Genomic DNA, 21,279 nt, shown 5'->3' on the forward strand with positions numbered 1-21,279 from the left:
AAAGGGTAAGGATGAAAATAGTCCCCTAAGAAACTGGACAGTACTACTCCACATGCACTCACGCATCATATGAGATGTCATCTGTGGTAGTTATTCCATAAGAGACAGTAATGTTTAAAGAGCCCCTATTTTGCATTTAGAAAGGTCATATTTTGGTTTTAGGGGTCTCATACAACAGGCTGATATGCATGCAAGGTAAAAAAAACACTTTCTTTGTCTTATAATGTGCAATTATTTTCACCTAATTATCCCAGCAACTCCCATATGATTCATTCAGCAGTTCATTTGTTGCCAAACCCCTCCTTAGCGTGATGCTAATCTGAGGTGATTGGTCTGATGACCCAGTCTGTTGCGATTGGTCGACTGCGTTCAGCACGAGACAGAGAGAAAAGCCCACCACGGCTATGAAATAGCAGCCAGAGAGTATGAGAGAGCCCAGCGCAGCAATGCAATAAATCAATGCAGTTAAAGGCCAGCATATTACTCTACTCTTAAACTTAACCCCAAGTAATAATAACGAAACACATTTAGTATTAATCCACACAGTGGCAAAAGCTGAACTAGTTTGAAAATTGACTGTGCCGCGCATGTGTAGAAACGGGTAAAGGTGGCCTTAGCAAAGGCAAACAGCAGAGCACAGGCAGTTCAGCATTTAAAGAAGCACACGTCACGTTTTTAACATGGTTTGGACGCGATATGTGAACAGCCCCCTACAGATTTAACCTGAGAGAGACAGACCAAGCACTGATCTATAACATATGTGATTACACGCCACACGGGGTGATCGCAACTTATAACACACAATTAAACACATTTTGCAAACTACACAAATCGAGGCAACAATTTTAATCACACTTACATGATCTGGAGGAGGATGAAACTGGTCCATATGGACTGTAAAAATTACTGACAAAGTCCCAAAGTCACTGCTGCTCCTTCAATAGCAAACGGCCGATAAATCCTGCGCTGCAGCGTAGGTTATTGTATCAAAAATCAGAAAAATAACAGGACCAAACACAGCACTTGGTTGGCTATGCTGTGGTGTTGTTGTGAAAATTAACATTAACCCTTTATTCCCCACAGCCGAATCTCCGTCTGTCATCTTTTGTCATGATCAGTCCTGTTATCCCCGTGCCTTCGCTAGTGTGTGAAGGGAAAATGCGTGCACAAGCGCAGAACTGGAAGTACATATTTGGTGATGTACCACGTCAACGTCGATGCGATCAAGCAAAAAAGATCCGAACCCAACTCAATTCGTTTATTTGAGTCAAATATTTTGCTAAAGAATCAATAGTTTTAAACATGCTGTACTTTTAGATTTAAACCTCTGCTGGATGTTTTCATTTACACACTCCATGGAAGCTTATTTAAAAAAAAAAAAAAAAAAACACGATAGGGGCTCTTTAATGCTGCGTTCACACCAGACGCGAAACGAGCGGATAAATCTCAGTAAATAGCCGTGTGAACATTTGAGTTTACTCGCTTCATTCGCACGTCAAACCCCGCTTTATTCGCGCGTCAAATCCGCTTCATTCGTGCGTCAAATAGACTTCAGAACAGACGCGGATTCACGTGGTGGGCAGGGCTTCTGTCTGCCCGGTGATTTAGCTTCATAGCTAAATGGCTAACATGGATTTTATAAAGAAAATAACAGTGTTTATGTGCTTAATGAAGACTAAAAAAACCGTGTTGATACGTTTAGGGTCGTGTCTGATTCCACTAGATGCTTTCAGAGGTGCATCCAGCTCTGTGAGCTCGTAAACTCCTCCAGAAACTGAACCTGGATGATGGAGGCTTTCAGCGGTGCTTCTGACTGAGCCCAGCCCAGTTTGATTAACTTTTTGTCGGTGTCAACTGGAGGATTTCCCCTGGGACTTCAACAACAGGTGTACGTCACAATCACGCCCCCACAAGAGCAAGCTCCTGATTGGTTAACGCGGCGTGAATGTCCAATGAAGTTCAGACTTTTGAACTTAAGCAATTCACGCGAAACGCAATTCGTGCCGTGCCCTTGTCCGCGATATCTATTCACGCATTTGCATTGACTTAACATGTAAATCACTTGCGCTTGACGCTCGTTCCGCGTCTGGTGAACGCAGCATAACAGATTACTCACTCACAATTTGTTTACTCTGTATTTGAAACTCTGTTTATTTTCATCTCAGAAAGTATGAGTCTCGTATTTATGGATATAACCCCAAGTAAACAACATGTAATGCCTATTCTGTCAAGTCATTGGAAAATTTTATTTTTAAGGGTTATCTGCCACTTCCCCCGCCCATACACCTCAGAGCAAAAGAAAATCAAGAAAGTCTGACCCCTTTATTTTAATGTACAAAACTTAGTGGTAGATGTATGAGGAAGGGCTAATAGATATAAAAAATATTGGTTCCTATTTTGTGTGTTTTAATGTGTGAATCAGATTAGATTTTTTGTCTTATCTTCCTGTCATATTATTTTTATAATGAATTTGTGGGGATTTTGTGTTTTTTTACATGTAAACTTTACATGTTGCCAAGAAGAATAAAATCATTGAACAGAGCAGCCAGTAAAACTATAGAAGTAAAAATAACAGTTTGATCAGCTAAACTTTGTGAAATGGTCTACTTTGTCAAATTACAGCAATAATAAACCAGAATGAGTGTGTTGTGGCACCTCTGCAGTGGGTTGATCTCCACGTTCATGGAAAGTGTTTGTGTTTGAGGATAAACACAGCTGAAAGAAAGCTTCAGGATTCTCACTCTGCTGATGAGACCTTCTCTTCCCGGCGTCCCCACAATATAGTTACTGTAGATGAAGTGGCTGCCGTTGGCCTGCAGACAACAAATAGACATTTTATTTAATATTTAGCTTGAATTGACTTTTTTTTTTTCAAAGAACAACACCAGTTGTCAAGTAAAATAATGGTGTGTTATACACTATTGTTAGAGAGTGTCAGTGTTTTTGTTAGCATGTTGTTCTCCACTCTTCATTACTAAATGAAAGACTTTCAGAAGATTTTAGGCAAGTCTGTTTGGGCTTTTTCTATTGTTTGGCTAATTTTCGTGAAGTTAATTTATAAACAAATTTCGAGAGGATCACGTGCTTATGATTGTTCACAGCTGTTCCAACTTTAGCTAATGACTGATTATCCTATCAGACGATCCTTAACTCACTATAAATAACCAGACTTTTCTCATCTCAATATCTTCGTCTTGAAGAACCCCCCCCCCCCCCCCCCCCCCCCGTTAGTCATTATTAATGTTTGCATGGCGTGTACGTAAGGAATAATTGATGACAGGTAATTGAATAGAAATTCAGTGTGCATTACTTTCTAATAATTCAGCTTTGAGTCAATAGCCCCTTACACACATACAGACCTGTAAATCAAGAAATTTACAGACAAATTTCCGGAAAGGTCTGTATGTTTGAACAGGCCCTTTTTGAAAATAACAGTAAATTTGTTCCGGCAATTGTTGAAAGAGAAGTTGTAACATTGACAGTAATTTGCCGTAATGCTGCTCTGCGGAACACAGGAGGAAGATTGCTAGAAAAAGCTTGTTCATGTTTAAAACGCGCTGATGTGAGACTTCTACTCCAGCCAATCAGAACACTCAGACACATTCACATCCGCGCTATTTATTAAAATAAAAGACTTTGAATATTTTTCCAGACACATTTAGCTGCTAGATGTTAGTCTGATACCATTTCTTTGTTCTTTCTTAAAGCAATTGTGGCAAAAATATTGATAAAATGCTTTGATAAAGCTCTGCTTTAGTTGCTTGACACATGAAGCAGTGGGCAGTGAAGCAGATCAACACAATCTCACGGCAATTCGTAACTTTTTCATTTAGTGGCTAATTCGTACGAATTCGTACAATCTAATTCTTATATTTTGGTACAATTTGCTCATCCCCCAATGACAGTTGGGTTTAGGGGTGGGGTTAGATGCCATGCCTCCTTTTTAAAATCGTACAATTTCGTACGACTGAACTCGTACAAATTGGCCACTAAACTGGCAAAACTTAAAATACTTACGTTTTTTTGTGAATTCAGGCCGGTATCATCAACAAAAGCCCAACCCCTTCTTTGTTTACAAATGCAAGCGGGCTGTTTAGAGGTAATTTCTGGTTAATGATGTCAGAATTTCCCTGTATTTTGGAATGGGTGTGTGAATGGTCTTTCCTGGAAAAATTTTGTAACTTCCTCGCCTGTGTGAACAGCGCTTTTTTTAATTTACCAGTAAAGTGATTCTGGTTTCACTGTGTGAAAGGGGCTAATGATTACTACAGTTCCTACAGCTAAAGTCATTGTTCAGAAGTTGTATTTCTGACACAGTATGTCAGGTTTTTGTTCTCAAACTGCTCTTGTGTGTAGGAATATTTTCTTACACGTCTCCTCCTGTTGTGTTTTGATGTGAATTCTAACTGTGAAATAGGTAAAATCATTCAATGTAGTGATATGGAGCTGCAATGCACCCAAAACCGGTTGGAACTACTTTAGCTGTTTGTTTATTTGAAAATAACAGCACAGCTTAGAATAATCAGCCAATCAGAATCAAGCATTTAGCAGGCCAGTAGTATAAAATCAGATTTATCCGGCAGGTAGTTGATCGTACCACAAGGTTTGTGCCACAGATGTGTTGATCGTTGTCGAAGTTAAACTCCACTCTGCCGTTCTGGACGGTTCCTCTGCAGCTGGGGTCATTGAGGTGTAAGTGCTCAGCTGAAAAACCAGCTTCAAAAAGCTGACAGCGAGACACAGACATGGAGCCAGAGCTGCTCTCACAGGTCTCATTGAAATCTGAGAGAAAAACATGATCATTAATGACACAAAAACACCTTTTATTTCACATTTGACTGTAGAATCACACACTAACCAAAGGAGTCTTTTGGTGCTCGGTGCTTTTGAAGGCCTTTGTTACATAAACAGCCATAAACACCATTTTTCATCCCACACCTTTCCTCTTTGGAGCAGTTGAGTTCAGAACAGGGGTTTCTGACAGCTAGAAAGACAAGTTATTAATATTTATTATTAAAAGGTTTTCTGATAACTGTACCTAAAAATAAAACCCACACCTTAACTTTTTTAATTTCACTATAATGTGATGTAAGGCGCCTTTTGTTAAGCTGCTTTGGAACAAATGTAATTGTTAAAAGTGCAATACAAATACTCTTGTTAACATGAATTTAGTTTCAATGTTTTGTTTTTTACTGTACTTTTACTACTTTTAAATGCATTCTAAGCACTTCACATATTAAATTATTAGCAAATCAGCTCCATAGCACAATGTTAACCTAAAATTTGACATAAACTTGCAGTCTGTTTCCTATATCTAGTGCAATCCCTAACATTTATTTTTCAATACATAACGTTACTACTAAGCACACAAACATACACACATCACCTCTTTTTTATTACTTATGTAATATTTTAAACAACAGCAGCAGATTCTGACACTCACAACACTTTAATCCGAGTAATAATCCAGCAGATTGTGAAACAGCACATTACATTACCAGATATAATAGTTGTGCTTTCAGCTGTTGTTTCTGTCGTGGTCGTCTCTGGCATGTCAGTTGTATAGCTAGTGTTAAACCTCACATCTAGAAACACAAATAAATGTCAGACAGAAAGCCATCATCTCTAACATAAACAGAAGGCAGAGTTAAATGTGTGTCCAGTACCTGCACAGTATGCTAAATTGCAGCCACTTGGCCTCACAAACTCATAGACATAAAAACCTCCAGGACAGGCTTTGACTTGAATGGGATTGGACTGGAAATAGCAGCAGTCGTTGTTCCAGTGTGCGCAGACATTACGAGAGACCACTCCATCCTCAAGTGTTGGATGTCCTCCGCTCAGCCACAGTGGAGCATTAGTGCCACAGCTATACTCATCAACACATGTGTCTGGCATCTGAACACTCTGACCATTAATGAAGAGACGGTACCAGCCGCTCCAGCTCACCGCTCTGTCACACATTAACTGAGAGGAGTGTTGATTGTTGGTGGCTCTCCATGGTTCATCCAGGATCAAGAAGTTATTGCAGGGGTCAACAGGGGGAGCTGTTGGATGCATATTTATTATTAGATATGGTAGTTTTGCCATTTTTAATTTCATGATGGAGCATTAAACAACTAAAATTTCATTCTCATTGATTAGGGCAGCAGACTGATTACACTAGAGCTGATGAAGCAATGCCATTAAAAGGTCATGCAACCATGCACAAAATCTGAGATTTTAGCAGATTTGTTTTAGTTGAACATCAGTTAAGAGTGTATACATCTGTTTGCTTTAGTTGTTGGCGAACAAATGGGTAGTATTTTTTTTTTCTAATTTCACCATTATATCGGGGCTGCATTATTGATGGGGATGTAAGGACTGCAAGTTCTCTGAAACTTTATTCATTCATTTTCTTTTCGGCTTAGTCCCTTTATTAATCCGGGGTCGCCACAGCGGAATGAACCAACAACTTATCCAGCACGTTTTATGCTGCGGATACCCTTCCAGCTGCAACCCATTTCTGGGAAACATCCACACACACTCATACATCAATGATGATTTAGCCTACCCATTTCACCTTTACCGGATTTCTTTGGACTTTGGGGGAAACCGGAACACCCAGAGGAAACCCATGCGAATGCAGGGAGAACATGCAAACTCCACACAGAAACACCAACTGACCCAACCAAGGCTCACACCTGCAACTCATCAACCTTCTTGCTGTAAGGCAAAAGCACCACTTACTGCGCCACTGCGTTGCCCCTCTGAAACTTCTGCTTCAGAATTATTTATTCAAGCTGTGAGACCTTGCAGTGGTTAGGCTGTCATGATGGATCATAGTCACAGCAGTGTTGTCAGAAATACCAACTTCTATGAGTCTGTATTGACATTTTAAAGACTGGTAATAGGAGGCGTTCTTGTGTGCGTTTGTGAGCATTGCCGACTCTTGAACACTGCTGATTGTTCACAAGCTCTACAGATATGACTGTAATTGACTCTAATGACCAACAGTTTTTTATAAGAACAATTACACAGACACTGGGGTGTTTGAAAGCTGGGATATGTTGATCCATCATTGACACAGCATTTAAACATTGACAGACTTTCACACAGGACTTCTCTGTCCCTTCAAGAATATGTGTCTAAATTTCAAAATAAGCACTCATTAAACATTAAAACCTTACATTTCCTCAAATTTAGCTTCTAAATTTCGTTCACAGTCAGTACTGACAGAGGATGGTTGATGGCTCTCCTACATTCAGCTCACAGCTTTAATAATAATAATAATAATATTAATAATAATTCCTTACATTTCTATAGCGCTTTCTGGGTAAAGTGCTTTACGCATTCGGGGGAATCTCCTCATCCTCCACCAGTGTGCAGCATCCACCTGGATATTGCACCAGTCCACACACCAGCTGATTGGTGGAGAGGAGAGAGAGAGAGATGAAGCCCATATGAAGTTGGTTATGGTCTGATATGGGGAGGATTAGGAGGCTATGATGGACAGAGGCCAGTAGGCAAGTTTGGCCAAGATGCTGGGTTAAACCCCAAGAATACCTCGAAGAACATTCTGGGATTTTTAATGACCACAGAGAGTCAGGACCTGGGTTTAATGTTGCATACGAACGACGACGCTCACTGAGCAGTATAGAGTCCCCGTCACTATACTGGGCCGGTTGGACCCACACAGACCACAGGTTGGGCGCCCCCTGCTGGTCTCTATAACACCACTTCCGGCCGCAGCCTATAGCTTTCCCATGTGGTCTAGCTTTCCCATGTGAGAGTAATGTTTCATGACCCTTTAAGTAAATAGTGTGGCGAGGGGGCGGGGCCAAGAGCCGTGGGAATGGAATGAGGCCGCCGAGTAAGTGGAGACACCTTCGGGCAACACCAGCCTCGAATCCCACAGAAGGAGCTCTGGACAATAAGAGAAGGAACGATGGCAGAAGAGGCCTGAGAGAGGACCGGGCTGGACATGCTGTTTTGCTTTTGTCTTCAGTTTGACGGCAGTCTCTGTCAGAAGCTGCCGTCCATTTGTTTTGGTTTAGACGGTAGTCTCAATGAGGAGCTGCCGTCACTGTTATTAATAAATATTTTAAAACTTCGGTTCTCCGCCTCGTTCTTCCCGGCGGCCAAAGGGCTGTAAACTTCATTACAAATACTAATAATTTAATGTATAAGTTTTATAATACTATTACAATATTTATTGCATTGTACTCATTATTTGAGCTGTATTGCTACAAACTATATATACTCTACACTGTATAAATTAAAGGATAGCACGGTGGTGCAGAGGCTAGCACTATCGCCTCAAAGCATGTAGATCACTGGTTCGAGCCTCAGTTGGCATTTCTGTGTGGATTTTGCATGTTCTCCCCGTGTTGGCGTGGGTTTCCTCCGGGTGCTCCAGTTTCCCCTACAAGCCCAAAGACGTGCGCTATAGGTGAAATGAGTGAACTAAATTGTCTGTAGTTTATGTGTGTGGTTGTTTCCCAGCGGTGGGTTGCAGCTCGAACAGCATCCGCTGCGTAAAACATATGCTGGATAAGTTGCCCGTTCATTCCGCTGTGGCGACCGCTAATTAATAAAGATGAATGGATAATGAATGAATGAATGAATTTATGAACTAAATAAAAGTTAAATATTTTTGAGCTATATAGCGATTCAGTCGAGCAGACTTAGTGATGTCAATATACAAGTTACCTCTGCAAAGCAGACATATTTCCGTCAGAAAATCAACAATGCCACTAATCCTCGCCTACTTTTTAAAACATTTTCCTCCCTCCTCTATCCTCCTCCTCCACCCGCATCCTCCACACTTACTACTGATGACTTTGCTACATTCTTTTGCACCAAAACTGCAAAAATCAGTGCTCAATTTGCTGCACCTACAACAAACACGCAAGATACACCACCAACACCACACACATTCACCTCTTTTTTCTCAGCTCAGAGTCTGAGGTGTCCAAACTCGTGCTATCTAGCCATGCAACCACCTGTCCACTCGATCCCATTCCCTCTCATCTCTTGCAAGCCATCTCTCCTGCAGTCATACCAACACTGACTCGCATAATTAACACATCTCTTGACTCTGGTTTATTCCCCACTTCATTTAAGCAGGCTAGGGTAACCCCACTGCTAAAGAAACCCAACCTGGACCATACGCTACTTGAAAACTACAGACCAGTATCCCTGCTCCCATTCATGGCCAAGATTCTGGAGAAAGTAGTGTTCAATCAAGTCCTGGACTTTCTTACTCAAAACAATCTCATGGACAACAAGCAATCCGGCTTTAAGAAAGGCCACTCAACTGAGACTGCCCTGCTCTCGGTCGTGGAGGATCTCAGACTGGCTAAAGCAGACTCAAAATCATCAGTCCTCATCTTGCTGGACTTGTCAGCTGCTTTTGACACTGTCAAACACCAGATCCTGCTATCTACGCTCAAGTCACTACTTAACCCTGCAACTCTCTACTAGCGGGGCTTCCAGCTAACTCTATCAAGCCTCTTCAGCTGCTCCAGAACGCAGCAGCACGAGTGGTCTTTAATGAACCTAAAAGAGCACATGTCACTCCGCTGCTCATCCGTTTGCACTGGCTGCCAGTTGCTGCTCGCATCAAATTCAAAGCTCTGATTTTTGCCTACAAAGTGACTTCTGGCTTTGCTCCTTCTTATCTGCTCTCACTTCTGCAGATCTATGTGCCCTCCAGAAACTTGCGTTCTGTGAATGAACGTCGCCTCGTGGTTCCATCCCAAAGAGGGAAGAAATCACTTTCGCGAACGCTCACGCTCAATGTGCCCAGTTGGTGGAATGAACTCCCTAACTGCATCAGAACGACAGAGTCACTCGCTACTTTCAAGAAACAACTAAAAACTATTTAGTCTCCATTCCCTTCCTGATCTGCAATTGCCTCTCTGGATATCACACTAACTGTACCCCCAAAAAAAATACTACTAATACTTTCCTTCTTAGACTTGAGAAGACCTGAAACAGACCTGAAACTTGCCTACAGCACTTATTCATTGTTGCTCTTATAGTTATGTAAATTGCTTCCTTGTCCTCATTTTTAAGTCGCTTTGGATAAAAGCATCTGCTAAATGACTAAATGTAAAATGTAAATGTAAATATATGTTGTGGTTTGTTTAAAAAGCAGGAATAAGACGTTTTTACTTTAAGATGCAGCACAATTAGGAGGACAACACAATTTCGTGAATTATTGTTCATAACTGGTTAAATACTCAGACAGGTGGACAATATTAGTGGTCATAAACTAGTCTTACTGTTCATATCTAAACACTACTCAGATCTCCCGTGTGACATGACCGAGTGCTCATGCACTGACATGTGGCTCACGTCACTTTCATGTGAAAGTCTCTCCCTATTTTAGTGCTCATTAATGGGACATTTACTCACGGGGAGATGTGTTTCAGAAAATGGACACTTAGTCTAGCATCCACAGAGCCAGTTCAGAGACTCTTTAAAGGATTGGGCAAAATGCTAAATAAAATATTTAATTTAAAGACAAAAACAAACAACAACAAAACAACTAGTTTCCATATGCATATTGAATCGTGGAGGTCATAACAAATATTATATTGAGTATTGTAGCAATCCTTATTCTTCACCATTATGTAATAAGAAAGAAAGATTTACCAGTGGTTGGTGGAGTAATGAAGTCTATGGATGTGATTGGCTGGGTTGTTGTCACGGCTGTGCTGGACTGGTTTGCAGCTTTTGGCATTAAAACATTTAATGTTATTATAAGATATTATCAAACAAAATCCAGAAAAAATACTAGACTGAAGTGCACATGAATAAATGCTCACCAACACAGTAAGCTGAGCAAATTCTTGGCTGTTTAAACTCGTACACATAATAATTTCCAGGACAGGCTTTGACTCTTATAGGGTGGGATGTGTAAGTACAACAGCCACTATATCCAGAAGCACAAACATGTCGGAGGACCACTCCATCTTCCACCTGAGGGTGGGAACCATTGAGCCACAGTGGATAATAAGTGCCACACATGCCTTGATTTACACATGATTCTGGCATCTGAGCACTCTGATTGTTGTAGAACAGCCTGTACCAGCCATTCCATGCTACACTCCAATCACAATTATAGCCATTGTAGTTATAAAAGTTATCAGTGGATCTCCAAGGTTCATCCAGACTGTTATAGTTGTAGCAGGGGTCGACACTTGGGGTGGGGAAAGACACTATTATAGAAAAAGAAAACAAGCAGAAAAACTAAAGTTTAGATTTCCAAATATAAGATAATGGATTGTGTTTAATAGCTCTGTGTTGGTAGGTGTCACATGAAAGTCCAAACAATACTCTGACTAAGCATGTCAGACACTGTGTAAAGATGAATATACCTGCACAATATCTAGGAGCTGGGATTGAAATAGGAGGCCTGGTAAACTTGTAGACATAATAATCTCCAGGACAAGCTTTGACTTGGATTGGGTTGGATCTGTAGCGACTGCTCAAATCATTACGGCATCCGTAAACTTCACGAGTGACAACTCCATCTTCTAGTTGAGGATGAGATCCATGAAGCCACAGAGCAGTAACACCTCCACATGTCATAAACGTCACAGACCATTCAGGCATCTGAGCACTCAATCCATCAAGTAAGAGTCTGTACCAGCCATCCCATTCATGATTGTTATCATATCCATTTACATCGTTATACACAGACCAGTAAACCTGTGTGCTTCTCCAGTAGTCATTGAGTATTTCATAGTTATTGCACTGGTCATAATCTGTGTTAGTAAGAGATTGTCAGATCAAAACTGGCACCTTTATTTATATAAACATATGTGTTTATGTGTGTACACTACTTACTAAAGTTGATAGTATATCCAGGTATTATATCTGGACTTGCAGTGGAAACCACCTGTGAGATAGTGCTGACATCTGATTTAATGAAAAATAAACAAATAAACATAATACTGGATATTGTATAATCATTACTGAAATCATTCTAAATGCTTGAAAGAGTTTTTGGAAGAAAGAACAGTACCTGTGCAGTATCCTGAACACCAGATTTGTGGACTCACAAGTTCATAGACATAATAATTTCCTGGACACGCTTTCACTCTGATGGGGATTGACTTGCTATCACAGCAGCCTCTGCTCCAGTAATAACTACCACAGACTTCTCTGATCACCACTCCATCCTCTATCTGAGGGTGAGGACCATCGAGTACCAGATTCATGCCTGTGTTACAGGTGAATCCAGTAGTACAGCTCTCTGGCATCCGGATGTCCATTCCATAGTAGAAAAGCCTGTACCAGCCACTCCAGGAGAAATAGTTATCACAAATGTAATCTCCACTTTCATTGTTGGCTCTCCAGGGGCGATCCAAAGACTCATAGTTGTAGCAGGGGTCACTGCTGATGCTTGGGATAACAACTGTCATGAAATTTTTAAAAAGTAATGATTAAATACTGTACATACATGGAAAATAGTAGAGTAGTGCAACCCAAAACACAATGATGTGTAAAATATGAGTAATTAAAATGAAATCAGTGGTGGCAAAAGAAGGCAAATGGGAGTTTTTACATTCACAGCCAAGTGAATTAAGAGGTAACATTTTTCAATAAGGTACTAAATTAAGTGCTTTCCAAATTATGCCAATCTGACTGAATATTCACACTTGCAATATCAGACCCCGTGCACTCAATGGAGCTAGTGACGTCACTGGTAGGGGTTAAAGTTAGGGTTAAGTGTGTGCATTAAAAGCTTTGCATGTAGCTCAGATTACAACTGCACCTGGTCTGCATCCAGATCCCTCTTCAGTGATCAAGCATTTTAATGTAAAGTATTAATTTTAAATCCAAAACCAATACAAAAATAATTTAACCTGTTAAAAGGTTTAAGGATCTGAGCATTAAGTAAATACGCTAAGTAAAGGCTTTATAGGTTCATGACAACATCTGCTGAATTGTAATGGCTTGCACATAACTGGTTAAATGTTTCTTTAATCAGTTTAATAAAAAAATTCATTACAAAAAGTTGAGATTTGCACCTGCACAGTATGACGGTCTGGGGATCGACAGATCTGGCTTGACGAGTTCATAGACGTAATAATCTCCTGGACAGGCTTTGATTCTGATGGGCGTGGATCTGTATTTTCCACACTGATCAGACCAAAAATCCCCTCCCACAACATCACGGGTCACCACTCCATCCTCAAGTGTTGGATGAGAACCGTTGAGATACAGTCCAGTTTCACCACCACATCCCATATAACTCACACACCACTCAGACATCTGGGCACTTTGTCCACTGAGATACAGCCGATACCAGCCGCTCCATTCAACCATGGTGTCATTATGGTCATAGTAGTACCTTATTCTTATGTTTCGCCAATAGTCATCCAGAGTGGTATATTCATAACATGGATCAAAGCTGGAAGTAGTATATACTGAAACAATCAATAGAAAAAAGGAGAGTGTTATATAGTGTTATACTAAACACCTCTGTTTTTGATCATGTGTAAAGTCCTGTCTTGCACATTTATTTAAGAATTAGCTAAACAAACCAAGAGTACAGTACTTTCCAATATATGTTAAAGCCAGGCTCAGACCACAGGAGTTTTAGCCCGATTTATGCCCGATTTTTACCCCCCCAGAATTGGAGATGAAATCTTGTCGAGGACTTTAAAGATCCGATTAGAGAGCCTCACTGATCAAATATTCAGGATTTTAAATTTGGTTGATCACAGCTCTTCCAAAGCCAAGAACTGTGGAGAATAGCGTTGGTTTTAATAATTAAATAATTTAATAATTAAGGCTGTATTATTTTTTTCGTGAAGTGTATCACATAGCCAAGTCTGACCGCGTGAATGAGCCGTTGCGTCGGGCTGGCCCGCACTAACAAGGCAGGCAGAGCCCTCACATGTGGCTTCATACGAACAATCGCTGACATACCAGCAGTGGGGCAGCGTAGAGTAAAGCCTGGTTTATACTTCTGCGTCAAGTGACCAGCGTAACCCACGGCGCATGCAACGCGCATGGCTGTGCATTTATACTTCTGCGCGCTGTCTCTGTTGGTCTGCATTAACACTTCCAAAACGCTAGTTGGCAGTGAGGTGTAAATGTTCCTCTGTGTCGAGTTTCTTCGCTTCTGTGTTGCTTTTCCTGAACACTTCCGGGATGTACAAGTGGCTCAAACTCGCTCATTTTGAGGCAGGAACCGGCGGACGTGCAACAACTTTAACTATGAGGTAAACACAAAACAAAAATTTCCATTCGGAGCTTCTTCACGAGACTCCACACTAAACAATCGCTCGTACCATTCACGCGGCTCTTGGTTCCGCCCAGACTCGTCAGCGCTACCAAGCCAACCAATCACAGAGCTTGCACTACGCGTCGTTGCGACGTGTAGTTACATTTTTTGAGAGGTGCACGTCAGATGGCCACGGCGAAGGGCTATGTGTCAGCGCCGTAGCATACGTCGGCGTTTGACGCAGAAGTATAAATCAGCCTTAAGTGAGCTCAACCGGGGAGCACTGTGGTCCACTCTCGCCTCGCACCCATCCTCTAGAGAAGCAGCTGGGAGTGGCAGAGAAAGAAGACCAGTCTCTCGCGCTTTGTGAGCCATTGGCGAAGTTCACTGACCCTGCAAGCTGGAAGGCATAGCGTCCCAGACTGTCAGTGTTCATGCTGTCACATCCCCAGGGCAGTGAAAAAAATGCTCTTTCTTGGAGGATTTTTATGTTTTTTTTTTTTTACGCCGTTAGATGAAGAGCCCCGCCTTCCAGCAGGGAAAATTCCCTCCTCTCCAGAAAGCCCGTCTCAGGGGTGCTTCGCGGTCCGTTTACCGAACGTAGCAGGGCCCTGGGGCGGGGGGTGCTAGTTGCCTGCGAGATGCTAGGAGCAGCCGCTTGGTCGGCGGAGCAAAAGCTACAGGCGAGCACCCTTGGCGAAAAGCAGTGGATGTGGATGGCTCAGCGTTAGGGAGCGGTCTTACGATGATATCACCCATTGCCTCCGACTGCTCCTTCGCCGGTGTGAATTCCTGGGCGAATTCACTGAGAGGTGGATTTTATACTCTTTAAAGTGTGAAATTAATCTATATATTCAAATTGTATGTGTATAATCTGTTTGTAGACTTGCATACCATTAAAAGAATTAAGGTGCTATGTAGAAAGGGTCACAAGAAGTGGATGAGAAGAGAGCAGGAGAAAGCCTGAGTAAACAACTAAGGTGTCTCAGGAAATGGATAAGAATAGAGCAACACATGTGTAAACAGATACGTATAGATGGATAAGATATATGGTTATCAGGTTGGGGTCAAGGGTTAAACTAGGAGGGATCTTGAGTGACATGTGGAGAACAAAGGAAAAAACTGTTGTAAAAGAGTATTTAAGCAGGCCAGAACATCAGTAAGACAGAATTTTTCAGACAGAGATGCTTCTGGGGGTCTCCTGAAAGTTCTCCTTTGTTGTCGACAATAAAGTATATTCTTCTGATATTCATAACCTCCAGACTGAGTTTGATTTAGTAAGAGAAAAACCAAGAAAACCACTACACGCTGTCGCCGAACAGGCCAGCCTGGGATATGGGTGAGTTAAGAAAGCGAACTTTGTCAACATCCCACATATCAACCAGGTTTAGCTCGAGGTGGCGTTTATAGGCCACTAATGTGACCATCGTCCTTCCCAGGGCACACACAGCCGACTTTTTTTAGAGCATAGTCGGTTGTGGTGTGGAGCTCAAGCTCAGTCCTGGGTCGGAACCATACTCGAGCAGCTGAGCCAGCGCCTACGCTTGGTAGAGCTGGTAGGTGGCCATAGCATGCATGGTGAGGGCGGAGGCACACCCAGCACACTGCGTGAGCCTATTGCGCACATCCAGGAAGAAGGGGACGGGAAGGCTTAGAAAGTCTTGCCTTCATCCTCCACATCACACCCCTCTAGTCGGTCCAGCCGCGGGACAGGGGGATAAACCATGTCCAGAGCCACGGCCGAAGCAGCCTGAGGAAGCACGGCCACAAGGTCTGCTTCTAGATTTGACACCGCGCTCATCATTCCGGAGGGGGGGCGGGTTCGAATCCTCATCGGACATTGACAGCCCACCCTCCATGGATGGTGAGGATGGAAGCGCATGCACATCAGGCAGAAAGTGTCCTTAAGACTGTGTGAGCTTACTGCGTACTTCCAGAAAGAAGGGGACGGAAGGCTTTGAAGGTCTTACCTCCCTATATCCTCCGCATAACACCCATCTAGTCTGTCCAGCCGCGGGGCTGGGGGATAAACCATCACCAGACCCATGGCCGAAGCAGCCTGGGAAAGCACGGACATCATGTCTGCTATTTTAAGATACCAACGCCGCGCTCTCCACCCCGGAGGGAGGGAGCGAGCGGATTCGCCTCCTCATCAGACAATGACAGCCCCTGATGCATCGGTGGACATCTAATCCTCGGCGTCATCAAGTGAGAGAGCGACCATCCGAGGACGGATCGCTTCTCTTCACCTGAAGCTTGGATGGAGCGCGTGGAGGAGAGAGAGGTCTGAAGCGCGAGGGCTATGCAAACAGAAACCTATTTTGAGTGCATGACAGTGTTTTGCAAGTAACGACAGTTGGTAATTAAATCGCAGAGGATTCTCCTCCCGTGTGCGCTGCAACCAGATTTCAATATCGGTTAGGATTTTAAAACTCATGTAGTCTGAGTCCGGCTTTAATGTGTCTGTATTAAAGAGAAGATAAGGTGATGATAAACTGATGATGGATGAGAGAACCTGACTAACCAGTCTGTCCGCTTAGAGTTAACACCAATATATCTTAAACATTTCTTTAAACATCGTCAGGGTTTTCAAGTTAAGGCTGGAATTTAAATGTACAGTATTATGAAACCACTACCTGGATTTTTACTTATTAGGATTATTATAATAGCAGTTGTTTCAAAAAATACTACGATGGCTTTGAATCTACTTAAAAGGGTAATTCACATGTTTAGGTTTTTCTCTCATGAACACTACATAACACACTATGAAGAATGTTGGGAACTGGTAACCATTGACATCCATAGTAGAAAAAACAAATGCGATGGAAGTAAATGTTTCCAGCTTTCTTTAAAATATCTATAACAGGTGTAGAACAAATGGAGGGAGAGTAAATGATGACAGAATTTTCAGTTTTGGGTGAACTGTACCTTTAAATGTAAACACTTATTAATTAAGTGAAAAAGATAATAATGGAAAATAATGTCAATTTTCAGTCTCACTCTCTCTGGTCTGTGCTGTTTTTGCTCTGACCAGCAGGTGTAGCTGTTTCTGTTCTGCTGTCAAACAAAGATCATCCCACCTGTGACTCAGCCCATTTCACCTGTTGCTCATTAGCATCTCATTATCCACTTGCAAATGTATTTCTGCATTCTTCAGGTTTCCGCCAGCCTTCAGGTTGACTTTAAATATATATATATTCCCTGACTTTTACGTCACTTTAACCCTGTTCTATGTTTCTGTTATATGACCAGAAATCTGTCTATCTGCTAAAAGCACAAATTCTAGAAGTAATTACCAGCCATTTCATTTATTTTTTTACCTGCAAAAAATAAATAAATAAATACCTTTAAAAAAAATACATGCTATTCTTGGGTTCATATTGGCGCACTGTTCCATATTGCCACTTATACTGCTGCTAATGATGAGAGGACAGTATCTCTTCTTTAACAGAAGCACAGAGAGCTCACATCATACTGTTCATTTATACGGGGAGAGTTCACCTAAAAATTTAATTACTTTTAAGGACTAACTGATTGCACCAAGATTGCAATTTGTAACTTTTTGATTTAGTGGCTATATTGTATTTTCATATCTCATTCATACAATTTAGTATGATTTGTTGATCCCCCAAAGATGGCTGGGTTTAAGGACAGGGTTTGCTGCCACGACTCCTTTTAAAAATCGTTCGACTGACTGACTGTATGAGTTTATACAAATGACTAAACTGAAAAAAAAAAAAAAATTACGTTTCCTATTGGGATCAGGCTGATTGCTCAATCTCAAGCAATTCCAAACAATTATGAGTTTTTATTTTACACACAAAACAAGCAAAATGTTGGAAACAGTCGAAATTTGAAAACTGAAAGTTGGAAATAGCCATTGGAATTGATAAAAGTGCAATGGAAGTTATACAAACAGTTTCAAACATTCTTCAATATTATCTCTTTAATAGTTAATATAACTCTGTCTTATTGTTTATCAACCTAATATTTAGTAGGGTTTATTATGTTCATTGTTAGTCTTTTATTTCTTTTATTTCTACCTTTTATTCAAAGCAAAGGATAGGAGGAGGAAGAAGTGAAAATTAGAAAGTGGGAAAGTTGTTGTACCTGTTGTTTGTCCACTGGTTATTTCACCTGTTAAATTAACAATATTATAACTATTTAAAGTATTTTTTAAAAATGTCAATTCAGAATAAAAATGTCTCATATAAAACTCTTACCATGAATCATGAGCAGTGAAATACACAGTAAGATGAGAAACCTCATAGTGACGAATGACACCTGCACACATACACACAACATACATTCAGATCAAATAAGTTTTTTTATATATTTTTTTTTGTTTATTATTTTCAACAATACATTAAGGTTCACAAATAAATAAATGTTTTGCTAAATAAGTTTGACCCATTAAAAGCAGAAGAGTCTTTAAAGTGTGCGAATAAGAGAAATATCTTTACCTGAGGTCAGATGCTGCAGGCAGATTCAACACAGAGATGATGATGCTCAACTGCAGATCTAATAGTCATACAGTATTCCTGCCTTTAATAATACCTGTGGGTGGACCTTTACTGGAACCTGCACAATTTTCAAAACATCCTTAAACCAGTTATCTATTTTTACTCCGGGATCAGAATGTTTGTAACTTTAGCTAATTGTCTTACTGTATTTGTCTGCAGTCACTGTGACATTCTTTCACTTTGTGTTAAAACACATGTAAATGTAGATGGAATGATGACCAGCCAGTTAGATGGAATGATGACCAGCCAGTTTAATCACGAGAAAACGTAAGTATTTTACGTTTTGGCAGTTTAGTGGCTAATTCGTACAAATTCGTACGAGTTCAGTCGTAAGAAAATGTACGAATTTAAAAAGGAGGCGTGGCACCTAACCCCACCCCCAAACCCAACCGTCATTGGGGGATACGCAAATCGTACTAAAATGTACGAATAAGATCGTACATTTTTGTACGAATTAGCCACTAAATGAAAAAGTTACGAATTGCCGTGAGATTGTGTTGTCTTTCCTTACAAAAACAGAATCTTAAGCCTTTTGCAAATACATAAAAAACTTTACTTTGTTTGAATATTGCTTAACCATTTAAAAACATGTTGAAAAGCACTGGAGTTTATTAAAGAGCCCATATTATACATGAAATAGGGTCATATCTTGGTTGTAAGGGTCTCCAACAACAGTCTAATATGCATGCAAGGTCAAAAAACACTTTCATGGTCTTATAATCTGCATTTATTTTTACCTAATTATCCCAGCGACTCCCGTATGAATCGTCCAGTGATTTATTTGTTCCCAAACCCCTCCTTAGCGCGAAGCTAATCTGCGCTGATTGGACTGTCGCAATTGGTCGACTGCCTTCAGTCAGAGAGTGAAATGCCCAACAGCTAATCAGCAATATAAAAGTAATCACAGTTCATACGCGCTCCATAGTGTAGGCGTGGATTTTAGCTGCCACGCACACACACACACAAACACACACACACCTCTGGACGACAACGCTCCCGCTTCCGCCCGCACCCGCCAGGTTTTAGCCTGAACCCGACCGCTCCCGCTTATATTTAGAATTTCTTGTCCCGGTGCCCGACCCGCCCCGTTTTCTGCCCGCCGCGCCCGATCCCGCTAAAGAGCGGAGGAGAACAAAACCAAAAATCACCCAGCTAAACAGTCCAGAGACAGCCAGACAGAGCTCTCTCTCTCTCTCTCTCTCTCTCTCTCTCTCTCTCTCTCTCTCTCTCTCTCTCTCTCTCTCTCTCTCTCTCTCTCTCTCTCTCTCTCTCTCTCTCTCTCTCTCTCTCTCTCTCTCATACATACGCGCGCGTGCGCACTAACACATACACACAAGCGCCAAGCAGACACACAGGCAGGCAAAGCTCTCTCTCTGTCTCATTAGACAGCCCGCTCCCGGCCCAAATTAAACCCGTTACCGACCGCTCCCACGATTAATTCGGAAATTTATTCCCGCGCCAGATTCTGGCGCGTGGACAGCCGCGGGAATGCAGACCTCTACCACGGAGCTCCATAAACAAACAGCACGCGTCGCGTTTTTAACGTGACTTTGCATGCGATAAGAGAATATAGCCAGTTAACCTGATACAGTACACTCGGTTACAAGTAACAAATCACAACTAAATACATTTGCAAGCTAGAGTAAACGAGGCAACTTTACTCGCACGTACTTACACTTGAGAAATGGAGGAAGAAACTCATCCTGACGTCCATCAGTAAGTTACTCTTTACTGATCCTTCCTTTAACAAAGGCAGATGAAGTATTCTTTGTAGCATGTAGTTTCCAGAAGTTTCCAACTGCTTGGTTATAATGCTGAGGTTTCCTCTCTGGGTAGAGAATCGATAATGTCCATCTGCAGTGTGACTTCAATCGACCGGCATGTTTGTGTGCGTGTGTTTGTGGGTGTGTGTGTGTGTGTGTGTGTCTGGGTTTCTGCGTCAAAGGGCGGGGCCTCAGGTTTGAAATCTCCCGGGTTTGCGCGTGCACGTGAATGACTTGGTTTCGTTTGTACGTCATGGCGAAACACCTAATGACTCTGTATCAAGGCGACTCGTTTGAAGCACTATGAGTCGACTCTTTTATAGATGAATCAACCGTTTTAAACACTGTACTCTTACAGATTTAAGCCTTAGCTGGATACTTCACTTCACTTAGAGCTGTGTTACACACTACATGGAGGGGAAATTTTAAAAACCCATAATATGGGCTCTTTAAAGACACTACAGGGATGCAGGTGGCCAAGTGAGATGGAGTTTCTGAGATTAAAAAATAATTTTTTTTTTTTCATTGAATCTAACAGATTAAACCTTTAGTAAATCCATCAAGTAGATCTGTGCCCAGTGGACAAAATAAGTTGATGCTGAAGGCATTGAAATGGGTAACTAATATAACGGGTACCAAAAAATGAAAAGGGAAGAAAACAGAAACCAATGAATAAAATACATGGCATAAGATTTATAATGTGCAAATAAAATAAAGCTGATGTCAAATGTGCTGATCGGTTAACTTGAGGTGAATAATAAGCTTT

At 41.4% G+C, this 21,279-nt stretch overlaps 1 protein-coding gene across 4 annotated transcripts in view; it reads right to left on the reverse strand.

The window, feature by feature from the left end:
* Positions 1 to 21,279, reverse strand: part of LOC108191777 (uncharacterized) — a 28,695-nt gene that overhangs the window by 1,845 nt on the left and 5,571 nt on the right. For 3 of the 4 annotated variants that reach the window (XM_073918930.1, XM_073918929.1, XM_068224832.2), the window contains exons 2-15: positions 18,691 to 18,808; positions 18,451 to 18,511; positions 18,338 to 18,364; positions 13,026 to 13,424; positions 12,017 to 12,409; positions 11,839 to 11,910; positions 11,367 to 11,756; positions 10,815 to 11,207; positions 10,642 to 10,719; positions 5,667 to 6,047; positions 5,499 to 5,585; positions 4,859 to 4,984; positions 4,598 to 4,782; positions 2,656 to 2,813 (exon numbers count right to left, since the gene is read on the reverse strand). In XM_073918930.1, the coding sequence (XP_073775031.1) occupies positions 2,656 to 2,813; positions 4,598 to 4,782; positions 4,859 to 4,984; positions 5,499 to 5,585; positions 5,667 to 6,047; positions 10,642 to 10,719; positions 10,815 to 11,207; positions 11,367 to 11,756; positions 11,839 to 11,910; positions 12,017 to 12,409; positions 13,026 to 13,424; positions 18,338 to 18,364; positions 18,451 to 18,496 (2,735 nt within the window). In that variant the 5' untranslated portion in view covers positions 18,497 to 18,511; positions 18,691 to 18,808. Of the gene's footprint in view, positions 1 to 2,655; positions 2,814 to 4,597; positions 4,783 to 4,858; positions 4,985 to 5,498; positions 5,586 to 5,666; positions 6,048 to 10,641; positions 10,720 to 10,814; positions 11,208 to 11,366; positions 11,757 to 11,838; positions 11,911 to 12,016; positions 12,410 to 13,025; positions 13,425 to 18,337; positions 18,365 to 18,450; positions 18,512 to 18,690; positions 18,809 to 18,894; positions 19,291 to 21,279 lie in introns of those variants that run through there. The other variant, XM_073918928.1, reaches the window with a different exon arrangement.

Source organism: Danio rerio, chromosome 12 (assembly GCF_049306965.1).
Source record: "Danio rerio strain Tuebingen ecotype United States chromosome 12, GRCz12tu, whole genome shotgun sequence".
Lineage (NCBI taxonomy): Eukaryota > Metazoa > Chordata > Actinopteri > Cypriniformes > Danionidae > Danio > Danio rerio.